General features: G+C 47.2%; 1 protein-coding gene across 2 annotated transcripts; it reads left to right on the forward strand.

Moving 5' to 3' along the window:
- Positions 1 to 16,749: 16,749 nt before the first annotated feature.
- Positions 16,750 to 24,470, forward strand: LOC100284569 (metal tolerance protein C3). Of its 2 annotated transcripts, none has more exon segments than NM_001157464.1 (6): positions 16,750 to 17,010; positions 22,638 to 22,753; positions 22,886 to 23,131; positions 23,416 to 23,496; positions 23,576 to 23,806; positions 23,886 to 24,336. In NM_001157464.1, coding segments are annotated over 6 exon segments (1,158 nt in total). In that variant the 5' UTR covers positions 16,750 to 16,871; the 3' UTR covers positions 24,231 to 24,336.
- Positions 24,471 to 24,688: the final 218 nt, after the last annotated feature.

The following is a 24,688-nucleotide window of genomic DNA, read 5'->3' on the forward strand; positions in this document are numbered from 1 at the left end:
AGCAACAGAAGGCCGACGGGTGGCTCGCCGTCGCCCGCTCCGGCAGCAGCGACAACGACCCCCGCTCCGGGTGGCCGAACTGCAGCAGCGATGGCCTCAGGGCGGACGCCGCTGCAACCTTGCCCTCACCCACGCCGACGCTCGAGGGGCGAGGACAAGTACAAAGAGCCGGAGGCCCGGAGCGCGGATGGTGGCGGTGATCCCGTCGGCGACGGGGACTTCTCGAGCCGCATCCACCTCGGCACCGATGACAGGAGCCGTCAGCCCATCGGCAGATCCCCACTCGGATCCTCCCGGACGAGCGGGGCACCGACCTCTGCGCGGAGGCGCCGTACCGGTGCAAAGGCAGGACAGCCCCAGAACACGAACGCCGCCCTAGCGGCGCGCGATGTCTTGGGCGGTCCTCCCGTGCGCACGGCGCGACAACCGCCCTTGCGGTGGGAGGGGGCACCGGGAGCCAAGCCGGCGAGCCCAACGTGCTGAAGCTGACGACGCCCGCCGTCGACCAGCCCCGCGTTGTCGAAGTCCGCCCCTCTCGCAGGGCCAGTGAGCGCCCTCTCCCTTGAATGCTGAAGGAGAGGCTGACCCACGAACCCGCGCGGGAGGTAGAGCTCCGGCTCAGCCCGGCCTCCGCCCCAGCAAGGATGATGAACATCCTTGAAGCTGAGGGCGGGACCAAGATCGCAGCCTGGCTTGCTTCTCCCCACCCAGGGGCTGGTGGTCACCGTCTTGGGTGACCGCCGGCGAGGGGGTGCAGCCGGGCTGCCTGATGAAAATCCTCGAAGCCGAACGATGGTTGAGAGGTACCAACTTCCACGAAGTTGCGTTCCTCCAACGACAAGGCAGAAGGATTGCGGGTGTTCCCCATCCGGGGGCTCGGAAGGTGGAAAGACACGATGCATAAGGGAGCGCGAAGACATGGTCGCCTTCCAAGGGGGTCACCCTCCTTTTAAAGGCGACTCTCCCTACTTGCGTCCCCAGCCGTCGTGGGCTGAGTCTTCTCCAACACGCTCCAAGGTCCTCCCCCTACTGCGCGAGGGCTGGGTCCCACGCGTAATGCAAGCTGGCCTAGAGCAGAAGAAGCCAAACCGCCGCGCGCGGTGCATGCAACTGCCCAACGGTTACGAGCATTCCTCCACTTTCGCCCAGACCAGCGGGTGAAAGGGCGGGTAGCCATGCAGGCGGCATGTAACCGCGCCAAGTGGGCGCACCCCTCCGACTTCCAACACACCCAGCATGGAGGCCCAGGCCCACGCGTCATGCAACCGGCGCGCCGGTTGCCACGTGCGAGCAACTGCACCGCCACACGCACCACTACCACGCCTCCTCGACTGCGGAACCAATACCGCGACTCGAGGCAACCCTGCGTATGACCCAGCAGTGCCAGCCAGGCGCGACGGTCAATACGGCCAAAAATGGGCCGGCAGTAATGGCGGTGACAGGCGGGCAGGAGCAGCGGTCACGTCGTCAGCCAAGCTTACGTCCCATCCAGGGGCAGCGAGAGAACCCTCTCTCACGGCGTGAAGATGGCGCGCCCGTGTTCCGTTCCTCGAACGGCTCGCGCACGCGCAACGGCCGCCCCGCGAACCACTCGCCCCGTTGCATTAACTCCGCGGCGAGACAGGCGGTGCCTCAGGCAGGAGAAGCAAGCGACGCTTCGCCTTCGCCATAATGACCGCGTCAAAGAAGGTACGCCACGTCATTTGATTTCGTATCCTTTTCCTCTTTCTCTCTCTTACAACAGGGGCCGGGAAAGGGGGATACCCCGAAAAGGATCCTTCTTTGTGAAGGAAACAGGCCCCGAGCCTCCCTACTGATCAGAGGTTCAAAGGCTGGCCCCTCGGAGGGGTTCAATAGCCGCCTCAGAGCGCCTGGGTTCCGCGCCCACTACTGGTCAGAGGTTCGAAGGCCGGACCCTCGAAGGGTTCAACGGCCGCCTCAGGCCACTCAGGCTCCGCGCCCACTACTGATCAGGGGTTTGTAGGCTGGCCCTCGAAGGGTTCACAACCGCCTCAGACACAGAGCGAGGGATGACCCTGGGTACGTTCGATACATAACCGAGGCTCGGGCTACGCTCTCGAGGTACCCTAGGACATTTCCGAGACCAGCGGGAACGATCTTGTAACGGAATCTCATCAGAGGGAGGCATCGAGCCCTCGGACCCCGTCGAAAGGGGACCGGGTCCAGCAGATCACCCGCAGGTACTTTTGGAGCGCGCCTCCGGGCCTCTAGCCGACCCCTAACAAATGGGGCACAGGTGTCCACTCGGATTACCCGCCAGCAGCTCACCGGAGACACCATGTTCGGCGCCCTCCGAGGGCAACATGGCGCTTTCCCCCCTCCTCCTTGCGGAAAGGCGACGCAGGGGCGTATGTAAAAAAGTCGAGTCTATCCTCGACCGTCCTCTCGCCCTATGCAGAGGCTCGGGGGCTGCTCTCGCGAACCCGGCTCCAGCCAAACCGTTGACAGCGTCAACATACCAGCCCGAGAACTTGGGACCCGACCGTGCACCTGGGCTACAGCCAGCTCGCATGAGGGAACAACCAGACCAGCCGAAGTGTCACGAAATGCATTAAGACCTCGAAGGAGTCAAACCACTCCTCCGAGGCCTCGGGGGCTACACCCGGCGAGTGCGCTCGCGCGCACCCACCGGAACAAAACGCAACCGAGAAAGGTGGGTCCCCTTGCAAAAAAGTGCGACAAAAGCCTCCAAGCGAGTATTAACACTCCCTTCGAGGCTCGGGGGCTACTGTCGGGGACCATAATTAGGGGTACCCTCAAGGCTCCTAAATCTCAGCTGGTAACCCCCATCAGCACAAAGCTGCAAAGGCCTGATGGGTGCAGCTAAGTCAAAGGTCGGTCCATTCGAGGGACGCGATCACGCCTCGCCCGAGCCCAGCCTCGGGTAAGGGCAGCCGACCCCGGAGGATCTACGTCTCGCCCGAAGACCCCCTCCAGCAACGGGCATACCCTCGGCTCGCCCGAGGCCTAGTCTTCACCGAGAAGCAACCTTGGCCAACTCGCCACGCCAACCGACCAAATCGCAGGGGCATTTAATGCAAAGGTGGCCTGACACCTTTATCCTGACGCACGCCCCCTAGTCGATAGAGCCGAAGTGACCGTAGTCACTTCGCCGCTCCACTGACCGGTCTGACAAGAGGACAGCGCCGCCTGCGCCGCTCCGACTGCTGTGCCACTCGGCAGAGTGAGGCTGACAGCAGCCAAGTCCGGCCTCAGGCGCCATAGGAAACTCCGCTTCGCCCGACCCCAGGGCTCGGACTCGGTCTCAGCCCCGGAAGACGGCGAACTCCGCTCCGCCCGACCCCAGGGCTCGGACTCGGGCTCAGCCCCGGAAGACGGCGAACTCCGCTCCGCCCGACCCCAGGGCTCGGACTCGGGCTCAGCCCCGGAAGACGGCGAACTCCGCTCCGCCCGACCCTAGGGCTCGGACTCGGGCTCAGCCCCGGAAGACGGCGAACTCCGCTCCGCCCGACCCCAGGGCTCGGACTTGGGCTCAGCCCCGGAAGACGACGAACTCCGCTCCGCCCGACCCCAGGGCTCGGACTCGGGCTCAGCCCCGAAGGACGACGAACTCCGCTTCGCCCGACCCCAGGGCTCGGACTCAGCCCTGGCATCAACCGACGGTCTCCGCCTCGTCCGACCCGGGGGCTCGGACTCGACCTCAACCTTGGGAGACAGACTCGACCTCGACCTCGGAGGAGCCTCCACCTCGCCCAACCTAGGGCACGGCCGACCACGTCAACAGGAGGCGCCATCATTACCCTGCCCCAAGCTGACTCAGGCTACGGGGAACAAGACCGGCGTCCCATCTGGCTCGCTCCGCCAGACAAGTAATGATGGCGCCCCGCACGCTCTATGACGACGGCGGCTCTCAGCCCCCTTACGGAAGCAAGAGGACGTCAGCAAGGACTCGACAGCCCCGACAGCTGTCCTTCCGCCAGGCTCCAGCGCTCCTCCGACGGCCACGACACCACACGAACCGGGTGCCAAAACCTCTCCGGCTGCCACGATGGCATGTACTTAGGGCGCTAGCTCTCCTCCACTAGACACGTTAGCACACTGCTACACCCCCCATTGTACACCTGGATCCTCTCCTTACGCCTATAAAAGGAAGGATCGGGGCCCTCTTACAGAGGGTTGGCCGCGCGGGGAAGGATGGGACGGCGCTCGCGTGAGGCCGCTCGCTCCCTCCCGCGTGGACGCTTGTAACCCCCTACTGCAAGCGCACCCGACCTGGGCGCGGGACAAACACGAAGGCCGCGGGATTCCACCTCTCACGCCCGTCTCCCTCCGGCTTCCTCCCCCCTTCGCGCTCCGTCTCGCGCCGACCCATCTGGGTTGGGGCACGCGGCAACAATTTACTCGTCGGTCCAGGGACCCCCCGGGTCTCGAAACGCCGACATAACCAAAATATGATCAACGGAACAAACAATCTTGTAAAAGCACATATATTGATAGTACAAGTTAACTTACCAAATCCACATAGAATCGACCTGAAAACTGCCTTTTTGAATCTAATACCCACTTGCCACCATTCTTATTTGCAGGATCCTGACCATTTGAAAACCATTAGAGAATGCAGACTCTAAATATGCATCAGGGAAACTGCCACCAAATAGGCTACATACATTTCACTGGTACAAAAGAATAAACACATTGCAAGCTGCAACACTAAACCAGTACCTGGTGTATGAATACTGTGCCAATGAAACCTTGTCCAGAACCTACTTACTTAGGGAAATCTATATAAGTTCAACTTTATCTAATTTGACGTTATCTTCTAATACCTTCATGATTGGCATGCAGTAACTAACCCTGTGCTACCTTGGGAAACAATATAAGAGACTATGCATCTGTCCTAAGGTTACTTTACATTTCACACACCCTGACAGATGCACTGTTTAGAGGCATCAACGTGAGAAACAACGCCGACCAGAATTTAATCTATAGACAGAACGACAACAACGGGAGGTTGGGAGAGGAAAATACAGTGAAGTCATTAAGGGTATAAATGTTAACAATAATGAGAAATGCATCATTAAGATCCTCAAGCCTGTGAAGGAAAAAAGGCAGACCATGAATCCTATTTTCTGCAATTTGTCATTCTCCGGCTATGACAGGCTACTGTTTTCATTTCGCACCTATTTAAATTTCTTAATTTCAGTGATGATTTTCATCTCGATTTTAAGCCACAGCTCTCGTGTTGGTGCAGATCAAAATAGATATTAAAATTCTTTAGAATCATTATGGAGGCCCTAACATTGTGAAGTTGCTTGATATTGTTAGAGGTCAACATTCAAAAACACCCAGCTTGATCTTGGAGTATGGAGTATGCCAACAACACATAGTTCAAAGTGTTGTACCCAACACTAACAGATTATGACATTTGATACTACATCTACGAGTTACTCACGGTAAATTCTCATCTTTTTATTTCTGTGTAAGCAGCTAGAATATATTATCAAAAATTTGAGTCACAAAAGTGAGAAGGTCTAGTTGGTGATATAGATTACAGAGCATTAATTTACATTTTAAACACTTCAATAATGTGACCAGAAATGACATCATGAACCTCTGGCATATACCAGAATGAAATGGTTAAAAATAACAAACAGGAATGAGCCTACAGAAGTTCTTCATTGCTATTTGATATTATATAAATTTCAGCATGTGGACACCATTGTATATGTCTGTATATGCATCTAACCTGGTAATAAATATATGTGTTGATCTTGCGAGATCGGACGAGGCGGAGCGGCTGAATTGTCTAGAGGTTGTAGACGTCGGTGGCGCTAGACGTGAAAATGGCTGTCACTTCAAAAATGAGTCCAGGACAATCATAATACCCCCAACTTCTGCACCTACAGATGTTATAACATTGCAATAATAAAAAATAAAGGTCCCTTGGTTCTTTTCATCAAACCAGACTTGACCATGCTGGAAACTAAGAAAATTACAAATTATACTAAATAAATTAATTCAAATTGGTACCTCAGTCTTGAATAGAAAATTTCATACCAGAAAGAAACCATCAAAATTGCATCATGCCTAAAACTTATCTCTAACCTCAAGAGTTCAGTCGAACAACCTAGAGAAATAAACACCAATATTGTAATTTACATTGGTCAGAAATGGGTTACAAATGGACACTAAACTGGCTCCACAATAATGTAGAATGAGTTGGATTATTATTGAGTGACATAACAAATATAACCAGGTTTTGTGTCACTCAGTAATCATGAGTCATTACATGCCTACGTCAGAGTTACTGAATTATAAAAAACAAGTGCAAAATAAGTTCAGATACTAAAGTCTGACATATGCATTCTTTTAACCACAGTAAATAGTAAAATATAACCGTGTGTCACTCAGTAACCATGAGTCATTACATGCCTACGTCAGAGTTACTGAATTATCAAAAACAAGTGCAAAATAAGTTCAGATACTAAAGTCTGACATATGCATTCTTTTAACTACATTAAATAGTAACCAATATTAGGCAAAACTGTAGAGCATACAACAATGTCACTGGTTGATGTAACTATAAATTTGAGTCACAAAAGTGAGAAGGTCTAGTTAGTGATATAGATTACAGAGCATTAATTTACATTTTAAACACTTCAATAATGCGACCAGAAATGACATCATGAACCTCTGGCATATACCAGAATGAAATGGTTAAAAATAACAAACAGGAATGAGCCTACAGAAGTTCTCCATAATTCTAACTGCAAGTTCACATGGCACTTTGAACATATAACCAAGTGAAGAACTCCCTAAAATGTTCAATGCGCACCAAGCAAAGAGCGGAGGCAGAAATGCAGCTCACCTTCTGGCACGAGGCATGTCTAAGGAGGATGCAGAGAGGAGGCCCTTGTTCTCCTCGATGCACGTAATGAGGTAGGGGATGATCTGCTTCACCGGCTCGTATGGCATGTAGTTGCTAACCTGGAACTCGGTGCTACAGAGGCACAATGATAGCCCATCAGGTTGCGGTCTCCCTAGCTCCTCAGCACACTGCACTGCGACCTGGTATAAAGAAAAATTGGGATAGTTGGCCTAATTCAAAAACAATCTACAAAGATATTCCTGAATCTTGTGGCTCGCCTTAAGAACAAATGTGAACATATTTTATTACAATCATAATGCATCCCCAATGTACTAATAACAGAATGATAAAGGGTTCATAATAAAAGAAAGGTTTATCATTTAGTGCTTTGTCCTTGTTAAATGCAAACCAATTGGAATTTGTAAAGAGCGAGCCACTGCAAATAACATCTCTATTAGTTAATTCTTGTTTCAAACGTTAAATGTGCTTACAAAGGGAAGAACAGTAGTGAAATCAAGTAGAAAAATAATAAAACTCTCTTGCTCATCTCCAGGGCAAAGGGGGGATATTACTAATAAAGAAGTGTTCTGATTCTGGTGCTATGAGCTTACACAGAGGTCGTCTGGTTCTGAATTTCTTGCCATGCACAGAAGTACATCATCCGCCTCAACTCTAGCGTCAAGGACAAGCGCCACTCCAGCATCCACGACATCACCACCATCAACCTCACCAATAACGACATCGGCGGCAACCCCTCGGCCTTGTCGTCCCCTCTGCACAAGTGACATAAATAGTGCAACCCAAAAACTGGAGTTTTGGCATCAAATGACATTCTTGCAAATATCCTGAATAGATTGGTCATATAAAGCTTAAAACTAAAGATGAAGTTGAAACCCTATACTATGAATCTTTATAGGAACCTCAGTTTTAGTAGGCTACGTTTAAATGAATGGACATTTCAGAACAACCAAGAAGACATGTCGTTGCAAATAAGATCCTCAACAACTGATTTAAGTTCACGAATCATGGCAAATTGTCAATGAATTTCTAAACACGATCCTGTATATAACCTCTTAACAGGACAGCCTAAAGTGTGCGACTTTTTAGTTGCAGTGCGTAGTTTCTACAAACAAGTACAGTAATTCAGTCACGACACAAAGGAACATCTATTATGATTGGTTAAATATTCAAAGAGAATAAAGAGAATAAGGGGAAAAGGGGTAACATTAAGTACAAGGGAGAAGAATAAATTTAGATTTAACATGCCTTATTGACTGCTGACCTTTCTGCGAATTTAAGCACATTTAAATGGTCAGGCACACCTAAACTGAATACAGCTAGATGACCTAAACTGAATACAGCTAGATGCAAGTAGGATAGAATAAAAGAGTGTTGGTAATGTCTTGTAAGAGTATTATTACTATGTTATTTGAAATTATAAGAATCTTTTGCTATGAGTTGCTGAACTAATGATAAAATTCAACTGTATATATTTCTCATTCTATGTCATCAAGGCAGTTAGCAGAATATAAATGTTCCTTAGTGTACAAGGCTCAACATTCTGAATATCAATTACCAAACCTACTACATAACCTATCTTGTTGGCCAGTAACCAGGCATTCTGAACACAAGGACTGATAAATGAAACATTGCACCACACTGTAGCATATTATAGAGTACAGTGCATGCACCAAATACAACAAAATGGAATTAGACATTAGCAGAAATGGTGATGGTGTGCAACGCTTTCAGAGAAGAACACATAAAATAGCAAGGAAATAGTCCACCACCTTGACGATTGATGTGATGTCACGGATGCCAAGGATGGCCGCCTCGCCGGCGGCAGCCCGCGGCATCGACCTTGCTAGGGCGCGCAGATGGAGGCGGTGGTCATCGAGTCTAGGTTGTGGTCCACGGACATGAGCCCAGGCGCCGCCGTGGCCACACGCACGCTGCTGCGGTTGGTGTCGAACGACGCGCGCGACACCATCCACGTCCATCTCCGCTGATCTCGGACGGGGGCATGGTGGCGACTCGAGCGGGGGGGGGGGGGGGGTCGTGGATGGAGCGGAGGGGGCACAGGGGGCGCCGATCTCGGACGAGGGCGTGTCAGCGTCTCGAGCGGGGAAGACGAGTGCAGTCGTGGATGGATCGGAGCGAGGGGGCACAGGGGGCGCCGATCTCGGATGGGCGCATGGCGGCAGCTCGAGCAAGGAAGGGGCGGGCCGGCAAGTGGCCGAGAGCGAGCCGCGTCGAGATCATGGTGGCGGCCCAACGACCGTGTTCGGCGCGATCCGGTGAAGCCGAGCAGGTTGGGGACTGCGAGTGAAGAAGCGAGACGAGAGGGACGGAGAGAGAGGGAGGGGGAGAGGGCGGCGGCGTCGGTTCCAGAGAAGGAGAGGTTGCTCGTGGGCGGCTATCGTGGGAGGACGGGAGCGCAGGCGGATGGATCGCGAGCGACTACCGTGCCACGGACGGTCCAGATCAATTAAAGGCAGAACGACAGAACGGCAGAACGGCAGACTACTCTTAACTTCTTAATAAGTAGTATAGATGACGTAATCAAAGAGCCAAACAGGACCTTGGAACGTCCACGCGGGGAAGAAACCCACGGTGTCCGGGCACCTCTGCAGAGCCTAGGGAGCTACATCAGACAGACGTTAGTTCATGGGTCAGCACTCAGCTGGACAAGGCAAAAGCCAGGCACATGCCACCGACGAGGTTTTAAAATGGGCCTCAGCTTCACACCGGCCCGCCCGGGCGGATTTACGTTTACGTAACATAAGATCGATCGTCCCTGTTAAGTAACCCTAGTTAGGGTTATGTGGGCAAATACCTGCTTTGCCCCTGAGGGGTCTCACATCTCTATATAAGGAACATGTACACCCCTCATAATACATAGAATAGAAAGATGCCAGAGGCCCAACCCTGCATCATGTGTCTTGTGTGCTCTCTGTCGTGCTTATGGGAAGGGAGACGGGTACTCTACAGCTTCTTACGCCTCTACTGCTGACGGGAGGGAAGGGAGCGGATCTGGTGATCCGTGGTGACGTAGTTCTCAACACGTTATCAGCACGCTCTACCTCGACGTTGCTACGAGATCAGATCTGCATCAACTCACCGTCAATCCGGCAGGTCTCCGGCCTAGCCGAACTCTCCTACGCGAGAGGCTTCGATTCCCCTCTACACAATCGAACGGTATGATTTTTATCTACTATTCGTTCGTGGGGATCTCGCCTAGACGAACACTCTGTCTCCCTGGCTCCCCACTCTCCTGCTTGTCCCGTTGGAGATCTCGCCATCGCTCCACCATCTCCAGTAGAGATCGACTCGGACTCCCCGCACCGCTGGAGGTCACGCCCGCGCTGTGCTCGAAGCGCCTGCGTCGGGCCACTCGTGGGCGGGGTGGGCGGTGAGTTGGCCCGCGTCCTAGCGTGTGGAGACGTGGCTAGATCTGGTTTTTCCAGGAGAAAAGAATGGGTCACTTCCTTTGACCGCTGGGCGCTCACGCATGCCATGAGGGGCTGCGCCGCTTGGACCGCTTTGAGTAGATGCAGCCATGCAAAAAAAAAAGTCCGGTCAAATGGATAACTAAAAGCAAGGAGCGGTTGTGAGCTTGCATGCAAGTGATAAAGAAACCAAACTTGCATGGCTTGCATGGCGCATGCGCATGCAGCTCTATAGCCCCCACCGTACCCTTGGTCCTTGCACGAGTATGTGTGATCTCGTGCATGCAAAGAACGGTGAACTGGTCTTGCAACCTCGGTAGACCGCTTCTCCGCGTGCTCGCGCAGCAGCCGGGCAGAAACTGGTCTTGCATAGCCCACTGGTGGAACCCACTCGAGGCAAGGGAGGTCAAGCCGTACGTGCTTCTTTTCGAGACGTTGGTTAGTCATACTATAATACCCTAGATGGACTGCTTTATATTTATATATACACAGTTTTCTTTTCATAAATTCTTGTGGAATTAATAAACTTCCGTAGAATTTTGATTTGTATACATGCTTTATATTATTTATTCTATTTATTTCTATTACAAATAAAAAATAGAATAAAGCATGTTTTATATAGTCTTCTCTACCTTAAATAATTATTTCCCGCAGTATATAATTATTAGAAAATGTATGATTGAATATGAGAAAATGCCTTTTACACATATGTGTTATGTTCATTATGGTGTTCATTTTTCTGCATTAATAATTATTTTCCGTAGTAAATAATTAGCAGAAAATTATTAAAATGCATGTGAAGGTTATATTGTGTATACTCAAATCGCTCTAAATATTTGTGTTGCGTTGAACTTTTGGGCTCACGTCGTCGAGCGATTAAATGATATAGTGGGTACTTACACACGTCGATCAGACTACATTTTTAATTGGCTGAGCTATGGCATTGGCTAAGCATTGACTGCGCCCAGGCAACACGATGCATTATTTGTGTCGTAAGAACTTGGCTGCGTCATGTGATTGCTATGTTGTACTCTCGCTTAATCGGACCACTCCTGTTGAGTTGGACCGGCATCGTCGAGTCACGTATTTTTCGCATGCCCTGTAGGCACTGTTCGTCTGTCGTTATCACCGAGCCACAGTTGCGTCTGTTGCGCACGTTGTGTGGACTTGTCGCGTACCCCAATTACCGAGCCACAACTCGCCTGCTACGCTTGTTATGGAGGCTTGTTGCGTTGTCGTAGCCCAGATGGCCACACACGCGTTGATGCCAGATACGATAGAGCTTGTACTCGCGTGGATTGTGGTGGGTCGTTCAAGCTCTAAAGTCACATTATGCACAACCTTCGTAAACAATTTTGTTTAGCTCTGTATTTTATTTGATTGTGTTGTGTGGTATTATATATTTATTTATATTGCCAAGTGGCTATAACAACTATATCAAGCTCTATAGTGCTTGAATAATCTGGGAAAGTAAATGAAATAATATAGAACACAAATAAGTTAATTTCGTGCTCTCTTTCCTCATGCATAAAGTTTTACCTGAAGTAACCTGAAGATATATAATGCATGGAAGCCTTTTTGGCATATAAGACATCACAAATTGGGACTCTATTAGTAAGCAAAAAGACCTTACCAAATGATTTAAGATCAGAAATCTCAGTCATACATTGCTCAACCAGATGTTAGCACATTGCTCTCTTTGTCGCTGGATGACATGAAGCAAACTATGAGATAAAAGGATATGTAACCGCTAGCAACACGATGTTACGAGTATACCGAGAGGTTATTCTGAGAAAATTTTCACTATGTTGGTGTGAAAACCATAGTGTGTTCCCGTCGAACCACTTTACTCGTTCTATGTAGGACCTCTATGCTTGTGCCGCATACATCTCTCGGAATTGTAAATACTTATAGTCACTGAATTGACTCGAGATAGTCCTTTGACAAGTTTGGTATACACTGTAAGCTAAATGGTAAAGGTCGGTCCTGAATGGACACCTATGGGGGTTTATGTAGCCAAACTACACTGAATTCCACCCATTGGCATGCTTACCATTATCTACCTCTGATCTACCAGAAGTGAGAAGAGTAGACAAATAACTATGAAATCCCACATCACCACAGAGCTTGAAGTGTAATTGGGCATTAATATGTCATTGGTCCTTGGCACCGGAAGATCCATAATTCTTGACCTATAAACTACTAGTGATGATAATTTGTGATAGAAATATGAAGATCTTGTAGAGACCTATTGTATCCTCTCTACTCCTGATGATTTCTTCGTACGAGAGCAGTACTATCTGGTGTTGAAGATGGATCCTAGGCGGATACCAGTATTGTTTCGTTCTTGCCAAGCAGTTATCATCATTTGCTTCATCAAAAGCTAGTTATATGGTGATTTTCCTAGATAAAATGAATTCTTGGCCTTGTCTGTTCTATTCCAAAGCTTCTCTTTTTGTCGAACAACGAAGAGATCGAAATAATGCTTTATAGAACAAATTGGTATATAATATGAGGAGAAATGTTTGTCCTGCTGGCAGCATCACAAATTATTAACTATTGTTATAAATTCTCTCTCAAAATTATAATACCTAAAAATGTTGCATAAATTGATACCCAATTTCAGATTGGTATGAGTAATTGGGTAAACAATGGGCAATAATAAAACGAGCTGGACTATACATCTCTGCATATAAAAATCTCTGCTTGGCAGCATTGGCCTGATGTCGTGCACTCTACTACCAATATAAACACACATTTTCCTATGTGCCTCAAAGCACAATACAACCAGTGAATGTCTTTGTGAGCGTTAGACCTTGATGGTCATTTTACTTGTTGATCTGAAGTCAACTAATGGCTCCAAATGACGAATGGTATTCATGAGCCCCTGAAGAAGCCTTATGGATAAAATAGTGTTGTGCGTGTTAGTCTAAATCTTAATGATTGACTGTGCATTTGGTAATAATAACAATAAGTTTGCAGAATTGTAACCATGAAGCAACTTGTTGTTGCGTGTCTCGCTGGATGTTGAGACTAACCCTTCATGTGAAGGACAAATATGTAGTATTCATGCCACTACATTAATCTAAGTCCAAAGCTCACTGCATAAAACCCCTATCTGTAATGTGCGTAAGATTTCCCAAATAAATCACCACAATAGCATACATTGGCCACAACTGGATGATTGTGGTTGGGGATTTTATATGTATGTTTTTAGAACATCTCGGCATTAGGGGGAGGAATGCCCATATAGTGTAATGCCTCAATATTCTATTAAACGCACAAAAGTCAAACTGAATATGTCGTTCGGTGTGTACTCCTGTGTATATGGAGTTTGCCAGAAATCGTTGAGGAGTAACCATATTGGTCTGAATGCTTCTACCTGATGTAGATGTGGATATACCCGGGATTAATATAATATCCACATTTGACTTATTGACATTTGATCTATTCTCGGGGACGCCTGCGAATATGATCCATTGGTCTTAGTCAAAGCATATGTTCTGATTGCAGATTCACGTGGTCTGTAATAACTCTCCTCCGATGAACTCGCCCTGCTGGTGATTTGCCTCACGAAGAGGTTCATCTTGATGATGAAGTTCCTAGCAATGCGCGCAATATCATTGTGCTGGGAATATGGAACAATGAATCTTTCGTTTTGGGAAATAACGGAGATCATTATTAAATGTGGGATACAAATGTGTCGACACCTATCTTGCCTTTATAGATTGCAAAGGGATCCAAAACAAAGTCCTAGGCATGAGTGCTTGAAGCTCTCTTATCGGGTCAATGATAAATGCAATCGAGGCTGAACCAATAATCGCAAAATGAAAGTCACGAGCTTGAATTTCGGACATTTATGGGCACTATTGAAATAATGTGTGGTGAATGCGATGGTTCAAGTGGTCTTGTGAGAGACCCATCCCACGTATGTGTTGAATAAACACTGTTCCGCTATGTAATATATCTGGCAAATGGCATGAATTAAAATATGCAGTTAATAGGATTCTGAAGATCCGTCATGAGATCCTAGAAGGACTCATATATTTGAATTATAAATATGCAACATATAAATCTCATACCGAATAATACATTCCTGATGAATGATCACTCTCCTATGTAGGGAGAATATCTCCTAGTTGAGACTATCGTTCCCAGATGGAACCTATCCAGAAGAAACAAAGTCTGTGTTGAACACCAAAGTTTGATAATCTCTGTAAAGGGATAAAGACCCATACAGACCCGAAAAGGAATAAGATGAGGTACCAAAGGACTTGAAGTTCACCGAATAAGCACATGTGCATTCCATGAGTTTTACTCATGGTAATTTCCACTAGATGTGGAATTACGGTATCCTCAAAGCCCTGATGACAGAAACCTATAAGGTTTAGGTGTTACTAGCAAAATATCCCCATTGTGCTAGAATGACAGACTATAACGATGTATCTGATCGATGAAAAATCCCTGATGGATTACGATCTTAGATGGACTTTTGTTACACCATCATAGATGTTGCAATGGATGAACGCCTCAAGCGATGTATCATATTTAGAATATGTACTATTGCAACTATATTATCCCCTAAGTCCTATTGAAGGACATGTTATTTGCTTTGCACAACTATGTATAAATTGTGGTGTAAGATAGAAAATGATAGCACCCCAACCTCATTCATTCTCGTTATTCCAGATGAACAATGAGACATATATCTTGAAGAATATGCTTGAGTTATGAAGGATAAAGACTTTGACAGATGTCATCGTCAGGGGGAGCGAATGCTTATATTGATCACAACCGTGAGACAATAAATGTCATATTCTATGCCCTGAAGGCGTGAGCTTGATGATCAATATGTGAACCTTTATAAAACTTTCTATCAAATATATAGATCTAGTCGATCGAACACCATCAGTCAAAGTGGCTTATTTATATTGATACGTGCACTTACCTCGTATATCCTAGAAGTGAGTAGAGGTAAAGTTCCTGAAATAGTCCTTGCAAGGATATGCAATCCGTTTGCTGAATCTTTATGTGCATATACTTCCAGAAGAATATGTTTTGCCTTATTGATACGATTTTGCAAGGATCAGGGGAGCACATTTCTAAAGTTAGCCCTTGTAGAAGATTCGATAGAATCTAGATCCCAAAGGATCGAAATCTGTCCCGATGACAGTTGTTGTACTCTTTTTTCCCTTGGTGAGTTTTCTTGAAGTTTCTCACATGAGGTTTTTAACGAGGCAACAAAATGCAAATGCAATTTGTATCACCATGCACTCTTTCTCCATATTTTTCCCACTGGGTTTTTCGGAGTTTTAACGAGGCATGTGTTGGTCGCGGTATTCGCCCAAGGGGGAGTGTTAAGTAACCCTAGTTAGGGTTATGTGGGCAAATACCTGCTTTGCCCCTGAGGGGTCTCACATCTCTATATAAGGAACATGTACACCCCTCATAATACATAGAATAGAAAGATGCCAGAGGCCCAACCCTACATCATGTGTCTTGTGTGCTCTCTGTCGTGCTTATGGGAAGGGAGACGGGTACTCTACAGCTTCTTACGCCTCTACTGCTGACGGGAGGGAAGGGAGCGGATCTGGTGATCCGTGGTGACGTAGTTCTCAACAGTCCCATCTCTCCGCATCAGCTCCCACTTCGGGTGTGCCGCGTCGGCCACTCCAACGTGTACCGCTCTACCGCCGTGTCGTCTTGTCAGTGTCCCCGTGCCCGCACCGCATGCAGACATGGCCTGCTACTGCTAGGCCGGAGTCTGCGACCTGACCGCGCGCCGCCGGCTGATGGAGGAGTGAGCTGACCTGACCCAAGCCCTGTCGTGACTCGACAAATTTTAAAGACTGTGCAACAAAGGTGACTCGACGGGCGCTAACGCACAAGTTTTTAAAAGCGAGGCATGCATGCACCAAATCTTTCAAGCCGTCACGACCCCCAACCGCGCCACTTCCCCCTGCCCAGCCTCTCACATCCGCGCTCGATCTCTCGGATAAAAGAAGAGAATCTATATAGTGCAAACTAACCCCTCCGTGTAAATATATATAGTGCAAACTTCTAATTTAAATCACATGATTCTGATAAGGGGGCGTGCGGGGGTGTGAGAGGGGAGATTTAAAAAAATGTGATTAGCAGTGGATAGTTACGTGTAAAATTATCAAGCCCCTGTAGCGATTAATATCATGTGACCTAAATTAGAAGTTTTATAATTGCACGGAGGAGTTGGTTTATACCAGATATGTTCAACACAAGGGTCGTGTGGAAAGCAACAACGGACGAGGCGACGTACGCGCGCGCGGCCGGCGCGCACCTCGCCGTCCCAGCCACCTGCCGTTGTGCATGCGCTCTCAATCTCTGATCTAGTCATCTGATCTGTGCGGGAGTGTGGCCGCCACCACCACGACCACCACCATAACTGCTCATCTATATATAAAACACCCCCACCACACCGTTCTCCCCCACTGTCCTGCCGCCGTCCGATCCTGTGGTTGCGCCGACTCTCTGGCCGCGCTAGTCCCCATTCCTTCATCCGACGAATCTACCCTCGATCGGATCCTCTGGCCGGCGGCATGGGCGACGACGACGACCACAATGAGGGGCTGAGGGCGGGGCCGACGGCGTCGTGGCGGCTCAACGTCAGCGACTTCCACATGCCGGAGCGGCCCAAGGAGCCGCCCTTCGTCGCCAGGGTCTTCCTCCGCAGCCACGGTACGTACGGGCACCTCCGTCCAACTCGATCCGAGATCCTGCAGAAGTGCAGATCAATCGTGTCTCTTGTTTTTTTTTCCTTTCCATTTGCTATACACATGCAACTCCGCTGCGGGTTTTGTGGTAACTGATACGACCTGATTGGCGGCGGAAACTGCTAAGAGTACTACTAGGCACGATTTTTTTTTTGCCTCTTTTTAGTGATCTTAGATTATATAGTTAACTCCAAGATAATACCACCCGAACGAAAAAGATCGCCATGGCAAACCAACCACGATGATATAACAGCAACAAACAAAAGCGGTGCTTAGTGGAGTCCCATGTGGACCCTATAATTGTATGGACCTTTTAATCATCTTTTTTTTTCGTCCTCTGCATGGCGCTGCTGCATGCTGCTTGCACACACTTATTGCAAAGTACCGAAGTGGCGATAGTTACATACTTCTAGTGTATTCAAATTGCTGTCACGAAGGCAATGGCCCGTATTGGTTTCCTCGAGCTAGCACATTTTCTGGTGAAAAAAAAACTAGCTAGCGTTTTGGTAGAAAACACGTGAATTACGAAGAACTTTGATGCTGTAATGAATGGCGTAACAGTGCACATCATACAGTAATTACAACTTAGAAAATACAGAACTGAAGTATAGAACAAAACATAGCTTCTAAAAAGAGAAAAATCAAGAAATACCAGTGCTATAATTAATGATCGAAACAAGTGCATATCATACTTTCATATTGAACTCGATCAGAAACTCATGAATTGCAGTACGTAGTATAGATCAAAACATAATTATCAAACAGACAAAAGCAAAAGAACATTGATGCTAATGAAATAATTGCAGATTGTACCATATCCGTGACTATCAGCTATAAAAAATAACCCCAACAAACATCGTTCTGCTACAGTATTAAGTGCAAGCAAAACCCTACAGTTTCAACTCACACTATATATCGTATGCATTGCAACATCGCGCGCGGCGCAGCAAATTGTAAGTATTAAATAGAAATGTAGTTGCAAAATAATAATAAAAAATAGTTCGATAGCAACCTCCATGCATGCATGTTTGCACGAATTCTGTCTCGAGAAAGTAGTCTTAATCAGAGTAGAGTAAGACTTAGAGTGAAGCGTAGTTAAAAAAAAACAGTCCAGTAACTGCATGTGCTTACGTACCCTAGTTCGTTCGTTGTTCCAGACTGGAAGGCGTTTCGGTTGAAGCCTAGCTAGTCTCGGTCTTGTCGTGGACACGGTCGAGGGCATCTATGCGGGAACGTTCCTTTTGAGCTTGACGACAATCACAAGGCGACGTCGTCGCTTGGACAAGTCCAATCGCGCTACTGCCACTCTGTTGGCATAAATAAATATATACAAACGAACGACAACAACTGTTTTGGCCTTCGTTTCAAACGAAGGAAGAAGAAGAAAGTTTTTGGCCTGCTCTGCCTGTGATGATCCACGTACGTACGTAGTACACAGCACGCCCTCTGATGATTCACGTTTCGTGCTGGTAAAAGATGCTAGGAGTCAAGGACTGATCCGTATAAAATACTGAAAGCTTTCATGCAGCTGGACTATTCAGCCATGGAAACGTGTATTGCTGAGTGCACGAAGTCCTGATACGTACTTATCGTCCCGTTGCTTTGCAACAAAGTATAGTTAATGTGACTTCAGAAAAAAAAACTTTACTCGCGCTCGTATTCCCTCTAACCTCACATTAGGGCGTCCGCAATGACTATCTCAACTAGCTAGCTGATGTAGAGCGAGAGTGGATCTAACTAGTGAAATAGCTAGCTATTGGGGACACCTTTATAAGGGCGTCCGCAATGGTTGTCTCAAATAGCTAGCTGATGTGGAGCTCGGAGAATAATAAAAATAGTAATTTAACTCACCACTAGTACTTGGTCCTACACGTAATACACTTATTTTCTTGGAATACGTGAAATCTTCTATCTATTTGCTCGTCGCTAACTATTCTCGTCTTATCTACAATTTCAATCCACGTAGGGAAGAGAGTGAATCTAGCTAGTTAAATAGCTAGCCACTTGGGACGCCCCAATGCGCTCATGTAGACTAAAATTAAAAAAAAATCAATATTTAAACCATGATGTAGTTAATACTAGCACAGTTAAGTCTGTAAGCGTAAGTGTACTTGTTAGTAATCATTTAAAATTTCCTAATAATAAATAAACAAAGTAAAACAAAGTAAATAAATGGTTAGAGCACAATTCGTTAATTAATGGTTAGAGCACAATTCGTTAATTGATTAACCATGCCATATATGCTACGGTGAACCATGACATGAGCTTTCGCTTCGCTAAAACATGCGTTGCGGTGGAAACGACTGTTGTTGGTGCCTCATCGTTTACGTAGGTTATTACGGAATGGTAAAATGATCTGGCAAAATGTGTTCGTATGTTGGTGGATGTGTACGTCCCCGCGTCTTATTTCTTCTGCACGCGTGGCCTGTAGAATTTATCTGTGGCACGTAGAATTTATCCGGGGCGCGTAAGACTAGCAGCTACTCCTAAATAAGATGACTACTACCAAGACGCAACAAACTGCTTTCGGAAAGGTCGAAAGCTATGATGGAGCCACTGGCGCTTTTACGTCGATGTTACTTTCAGTGACGAATTCTCCAAGTAGTTTCCGTGGCTCTGTAGCAAGCAAATTCCTGTACAACTTGGCAACCTTTCGTCAGTCGACGATGCCCGCTAGAGGCGGAAAATCCATTGTATTACAGGCGTATTTCTTCCTATCTTTAAAACAGTAGTCTTTTTTACTCTTGGTTTTTATGTCTATATTCAAATATAGGAAGATGAATCTAGACATATGTAGAACATATACATCCAATATTTGATGAATCTATTATTTATCTAAAACGAATGTTATTTTGGTATAAAGGGAGTACCGAGATATTCTATTCAACTTCTGAATCGATAAACGAGGTAAGAGAGAGAGAGCATAGGCTTGTTAGTCCAGCTAATATGTTGTTATTAGCTTGTTATAGCTATAGTTGATATAGCTGATAACTAATAGCTATTTAAAATATATAGCTAATAATTAGCTGGTTTATTAGCTGATCCGCTCTAAAACCTTATCTGATTTTAGCCTCTAACTATTAGTTTTTAGAGGTTTAGTATAGAGCTTTAAGAATTAGCAATGGTAACGTAAACGGTAGACGAACGTAGATGCTCTATTTAGTGTTTAGACGTGTTTAAACTTGTTTAAACAGTATAAACGGTTTTCTACATTTCAACAAAATTAAATAGCTTTTCACTAACCTTTTTAAGTAAACATAAAGCTTTTAATGTCCTCTCTATCTAAACCATAAAAGAAGGGATAATGATTAGTATGTAGTATGTAAATTTCAGTTAGAGTAAATGAGTAAATCCACAAATATATTTGGTTTAGAGATACAGAACTGCGATAAACGAACAACAACTCCGAAATAACATATTACATATCCATATAACTAAAATGACCAATTCAAGACAACTAAATTCACTCCATAGTTTAGATAATTATAGAACAACAACTAAAACATGCTAGAAGAAGACATATTCATGTATGAAAAAAAAACAAATCACCATCTTTTGGAGAACGTCCATGTAAATAAAAACATGAGCATACTCCTTCGTCGGATGACATCTGTGTGGCCTCGGACTGTCGTATGTAGTGGTGGGTAATCTAAATACACGAAATAGAACTGTCGTATGTGAGCCATTGTCTATTAGACCTATAGCCGTATGTCGCCGTTACCAGCAGCGGCCACATGGGCGGGGCAGGTGGGCTTATGTTGCTGCGCGCGCGGTGCCGTCTCCAACTCTGTCTCGGCCTCTCGCGTGGAGGTGGAGGTGGAGGCGGAGCCGATGAGATCGATCGCCCGACCCCCGTCACGTCCGGGGTCGCATTCTCTTTCCGTCCCGGGGAAAAAAGAAGGAAACCGAACCTTGGCAGCGGCGTGCCGGCAGGCATGTCAGCGACGGTAGCCGGCCACAGGTCCAGATTCCGGAACCGAACCACCGTCCCCCGCGAACCACGGAACAGCGAAGACACCTGGGCCAGGGTAAGACGCTTCGTGATTGGACGCCACACGCGGCCGTTTCTCGTTCGGCCCTGTGCGTGGCCTATCCACGATTGGGCCACGCCAAACGCGACCTATAGGCTAGTGAGGCCAAGCCGATCCGAAACATCGCGTTGCGTCCCGCACAATCCCGTCCCGATCTGGGCCGGGGGCACGCGAGCGACGATAAACTTCCTCGTGGCGGTGAGGGCCGGCTTGGAGTCGGCGCAGAGCTGGACGAGTTGCACTTGCACCTTGCACGCGACAGCCACGCACTAGCCTGCAGCTGCAGGGCAGGGGCGGAGACCATGGGGAGCCCGCACCATGGACACGGCGTTGACGGTGGCGGCCGCAGCGACGACGAGGAGGGCGACGCCGGGTCGTGGCGGCTGCGCATGGACAGCGGCTTCAGCGTCCCGGACCGGTTCCACCGCCAGCCGCCCTTCTACGCCAGGATCTTCGGCGGCTCGCACGGTGCGCCGCACGCACGCCCGCCCGCGCCCCTCGATCTCTTATTTTGTCGCTTCCGCCAGTTCTTGTTGTTTGCTTCCTGCCCGCCTTCGTTTTCGCCCCGCTGTTTCTATCTGTTTCATATATACAAAACATCATTGTTAGTGTAGTAGCCCCCACAAGAAAATTCACAGCAAAGGCTATTGGAACTGAGCTCGCAACTCGCCGTTGATGGTTTCGGCCTCTATAAATTATGGCATTGATTGATTCTGAACTTAGGGCTGTTCCACTAATTTTCATCCTCCGACAATTTTAGGTTGTTTCACCGAATTTAAATGTCCATGTTTAGCCTAGCCACCACACTAGCTACCAGTATAGCCTTATAGATGCTACAGAGTACTCGGAGCTTTTCCGATATCTTTGTAGTGAAAGTAAACAATCTAACCGTGGTAAGGCGATTAGAATAGTCTTATAGTATATACTGGTGGTGACAGGGCAGATGCTCCAAATCCGACTGCAGGAAACAACGCGTTTATTGTATTGTTACAGCGTAAAACATGACAACGACGAGTCTTTGTTTTCAGTTCCCACCACCACACATAATATGGCTACTCAGACAGTCAGACGGCGCTAATAATCACTTGTCATGTACGTACAGCACTATTTCCATTTGCTGCCTTCATTTAATCTTTTGATTTGATTTGATGGACATGACTGCCGTAGCCCATGATGTGCATCTGACCACCACAAATTACCCTCTCAGACTCCTGACTGTAAGCATAGCAGATAATGTGCGCTTGACCATCGCAATTCACATGTTACCTCTCAGACTCTCACTGGGTTTCAGAGAAGCCGCTTCTTGTTTCTTCAAACGTGTCTCTGATCTTAACCGACTGGTGTAGTAAGACTGGATCATCTCGTGCGTAAAAGTCAGTTGGTAATTGGTGACTTTGCTTCGAGTGCCCTTAATAAAGGACGATGCTGTATAGGAAGGAAGGTCAACCCTTTGGATGGACAAGATGTTTTCCTAGTTAACTCTGTTTTAATCAATCGTTGTTTTCCCTTTTCTTCTGTTTCGTCTTGCACCCACCGCTGACAGTTCAGTTCACCGTGCCAGGGAAGCAGAGGAAGATCGCGAAGTACTACAAGAAACAAGAGAATCTACTGAAGGATTTCAGCGAAATGGAGACCATGAACGAAATGGGTGGCCTAGATCAGAATGCTCCTACCGAGGTGCGAGCCCCAACTACAGATTTACCGTTATGTACAGTTTATGCGATTATGGAACATGCACCTAAACCATCCACGTCGTTTCCCTTATAAGATATGCTGTGGACTACATATACCTGCTTCTTCTGTCCTCAGGAAGAGCAGAAGCAGTTGGCGAAGAGCGAGAGGTTTGCCATCAACCTGTCGAATGCAGTCAACCTGGTCCTCTTCGTAACAAAAGTCGTCGCTTCAGTCGAAAGCGCGTCCATGGCGGTTATAGCGTCGACGCTGGACTCTCTGTTGGACCTGCTGTCAGGGTTCATACTTTGGTTCACTGCGTACAAGATGAAAAAGCCGAACAAGTACAACTATCCAATTGGAAAGAGGCGCATGCAGCCAGTGGTAAGTACATTGTTCGTCAAACGTAGTTACTTTGGTTGATTTTTATCATATAAATTAAAGATGATACCAGTTTGCATTACTCAGCTCTCAGCTTTGAATTTCTATGTTCTTGTATATTCCTATGAATCAGTTACTTCAGAAGTTAAGCTTAAAAAATCAGTTACTTCAGAAGCGTAGCTACAATGAGTTACACACTGGCATACTTCTGAGTTCCACAGTATCTAGATCATTTAGAGTGTCCACCTTTGTTGCCGGCAAGCTGAGTAATTTGACATTTATCGCAGGGAATAATAGTTTTCGCATCAGTGATGGGCACACTTGGCTTCCAAGTGCTGATCGAATCAGGGCGCCAGCTCATAACTCAGGTACATGATCTGTGCTTCACAATTATCCTTACGTTAAATGTTCTTTCTGACTTGGATGCCGATGAGATGACCCAATCAGGAGCACGCGGATTTCAAGTTCAAGCAAGAGCTGTGGATGGTCATTAGCATGTCCTCTGTTGCGGTCGTGAAGTTCTTCCTCATGCTCTACTGCAGAACGTTCAAGAATGAGATCGTGAGGGCCTACGCCCAGGACCATTTCTTCGACGTAATCACAAACTCGGTCGGCCTGGTCTCGGCGCTGCTCGCTGTCCGGTTCAAATGGTGGATGGACCCTGTTGGCGCCATACTGGTAAGCAGGGTTGCAATACAAGCATATGAACTGTAGAATGCTGCTGTCAGAATAACTAACTAACTATAATGATTTGTAGATCGCGTTGTACACGATCACGACGTGGGCGCGAACAGTGCTGGAGAACGTAGGCACACTGATAGGCAAGTCGGCGCCGGCAGAGTACCTGACGAAGCTCACGTACTTGATCTGGAACCACCATGAGGAGATCCAGCACATCGACACGGTGCGAGCCTACACCTTCGGCACGCACTACTTCGTCGAGGTGGACATCGTTCTCTCGGGCGACATGCCGCTGAGTCAGGCACATGACATCGGCGAGTCGCTGCAGGAGAAGCTGGAGCAGCTGACCGAGGTCGAGCGCGCCTTCGTCCATGTGGATTTCGAGTTCACGCACCGGCCCGAGCACAAGGCCGAGGTCTGAGTGCGTGGTTAGTGGTTACTGCAGAGTTCAGACCAGCTGTAGCGCTACTGCAGATTTGACTTCATATGCTATTAGTTCGTAAGATGAATGCTATATTCATTTCCCACAACTCTTCAAAAAGAATCTAGATATTTTTTGTCATGTACGTGCAGACTGGAATAAAATTTTGTATAGTCGTTCATGAACCGGTGAAAAATATATTTTTTAATACATTTGACTAATAAAGAATTATTCATATTAGTTTCTTTTTATTTTCTATAAAACAAACATAATAGATATCCAAAGTGTATATTTTAAGGGACTACTTTATATGTTTGTCTTCTATATTTACATATATTTTTTTTGAAAGGGTCTAAATTTCTAGCTTTTTTATAAATAAATTTCCTCGTTTTCGTCTGCTCTCGGTATACGTGGCCAATGGGCCGTGCCGGGCCAGCACGGCCCGAACCCGTCATGGG

This window comes from Zea mays, chromosome 3 (assembly GCF_902167145.1).
Source record: "Zea mays cultivar B73 chromosome 3, Zm-B73-REFERENCE-NAM-5.0, whole genome shotgun sequence".
NCBI lineage: Eukaryota > Viridiplantae > Streptophyta > Magnoliopsida > Poales > Poaceae > Zea > Zea mays.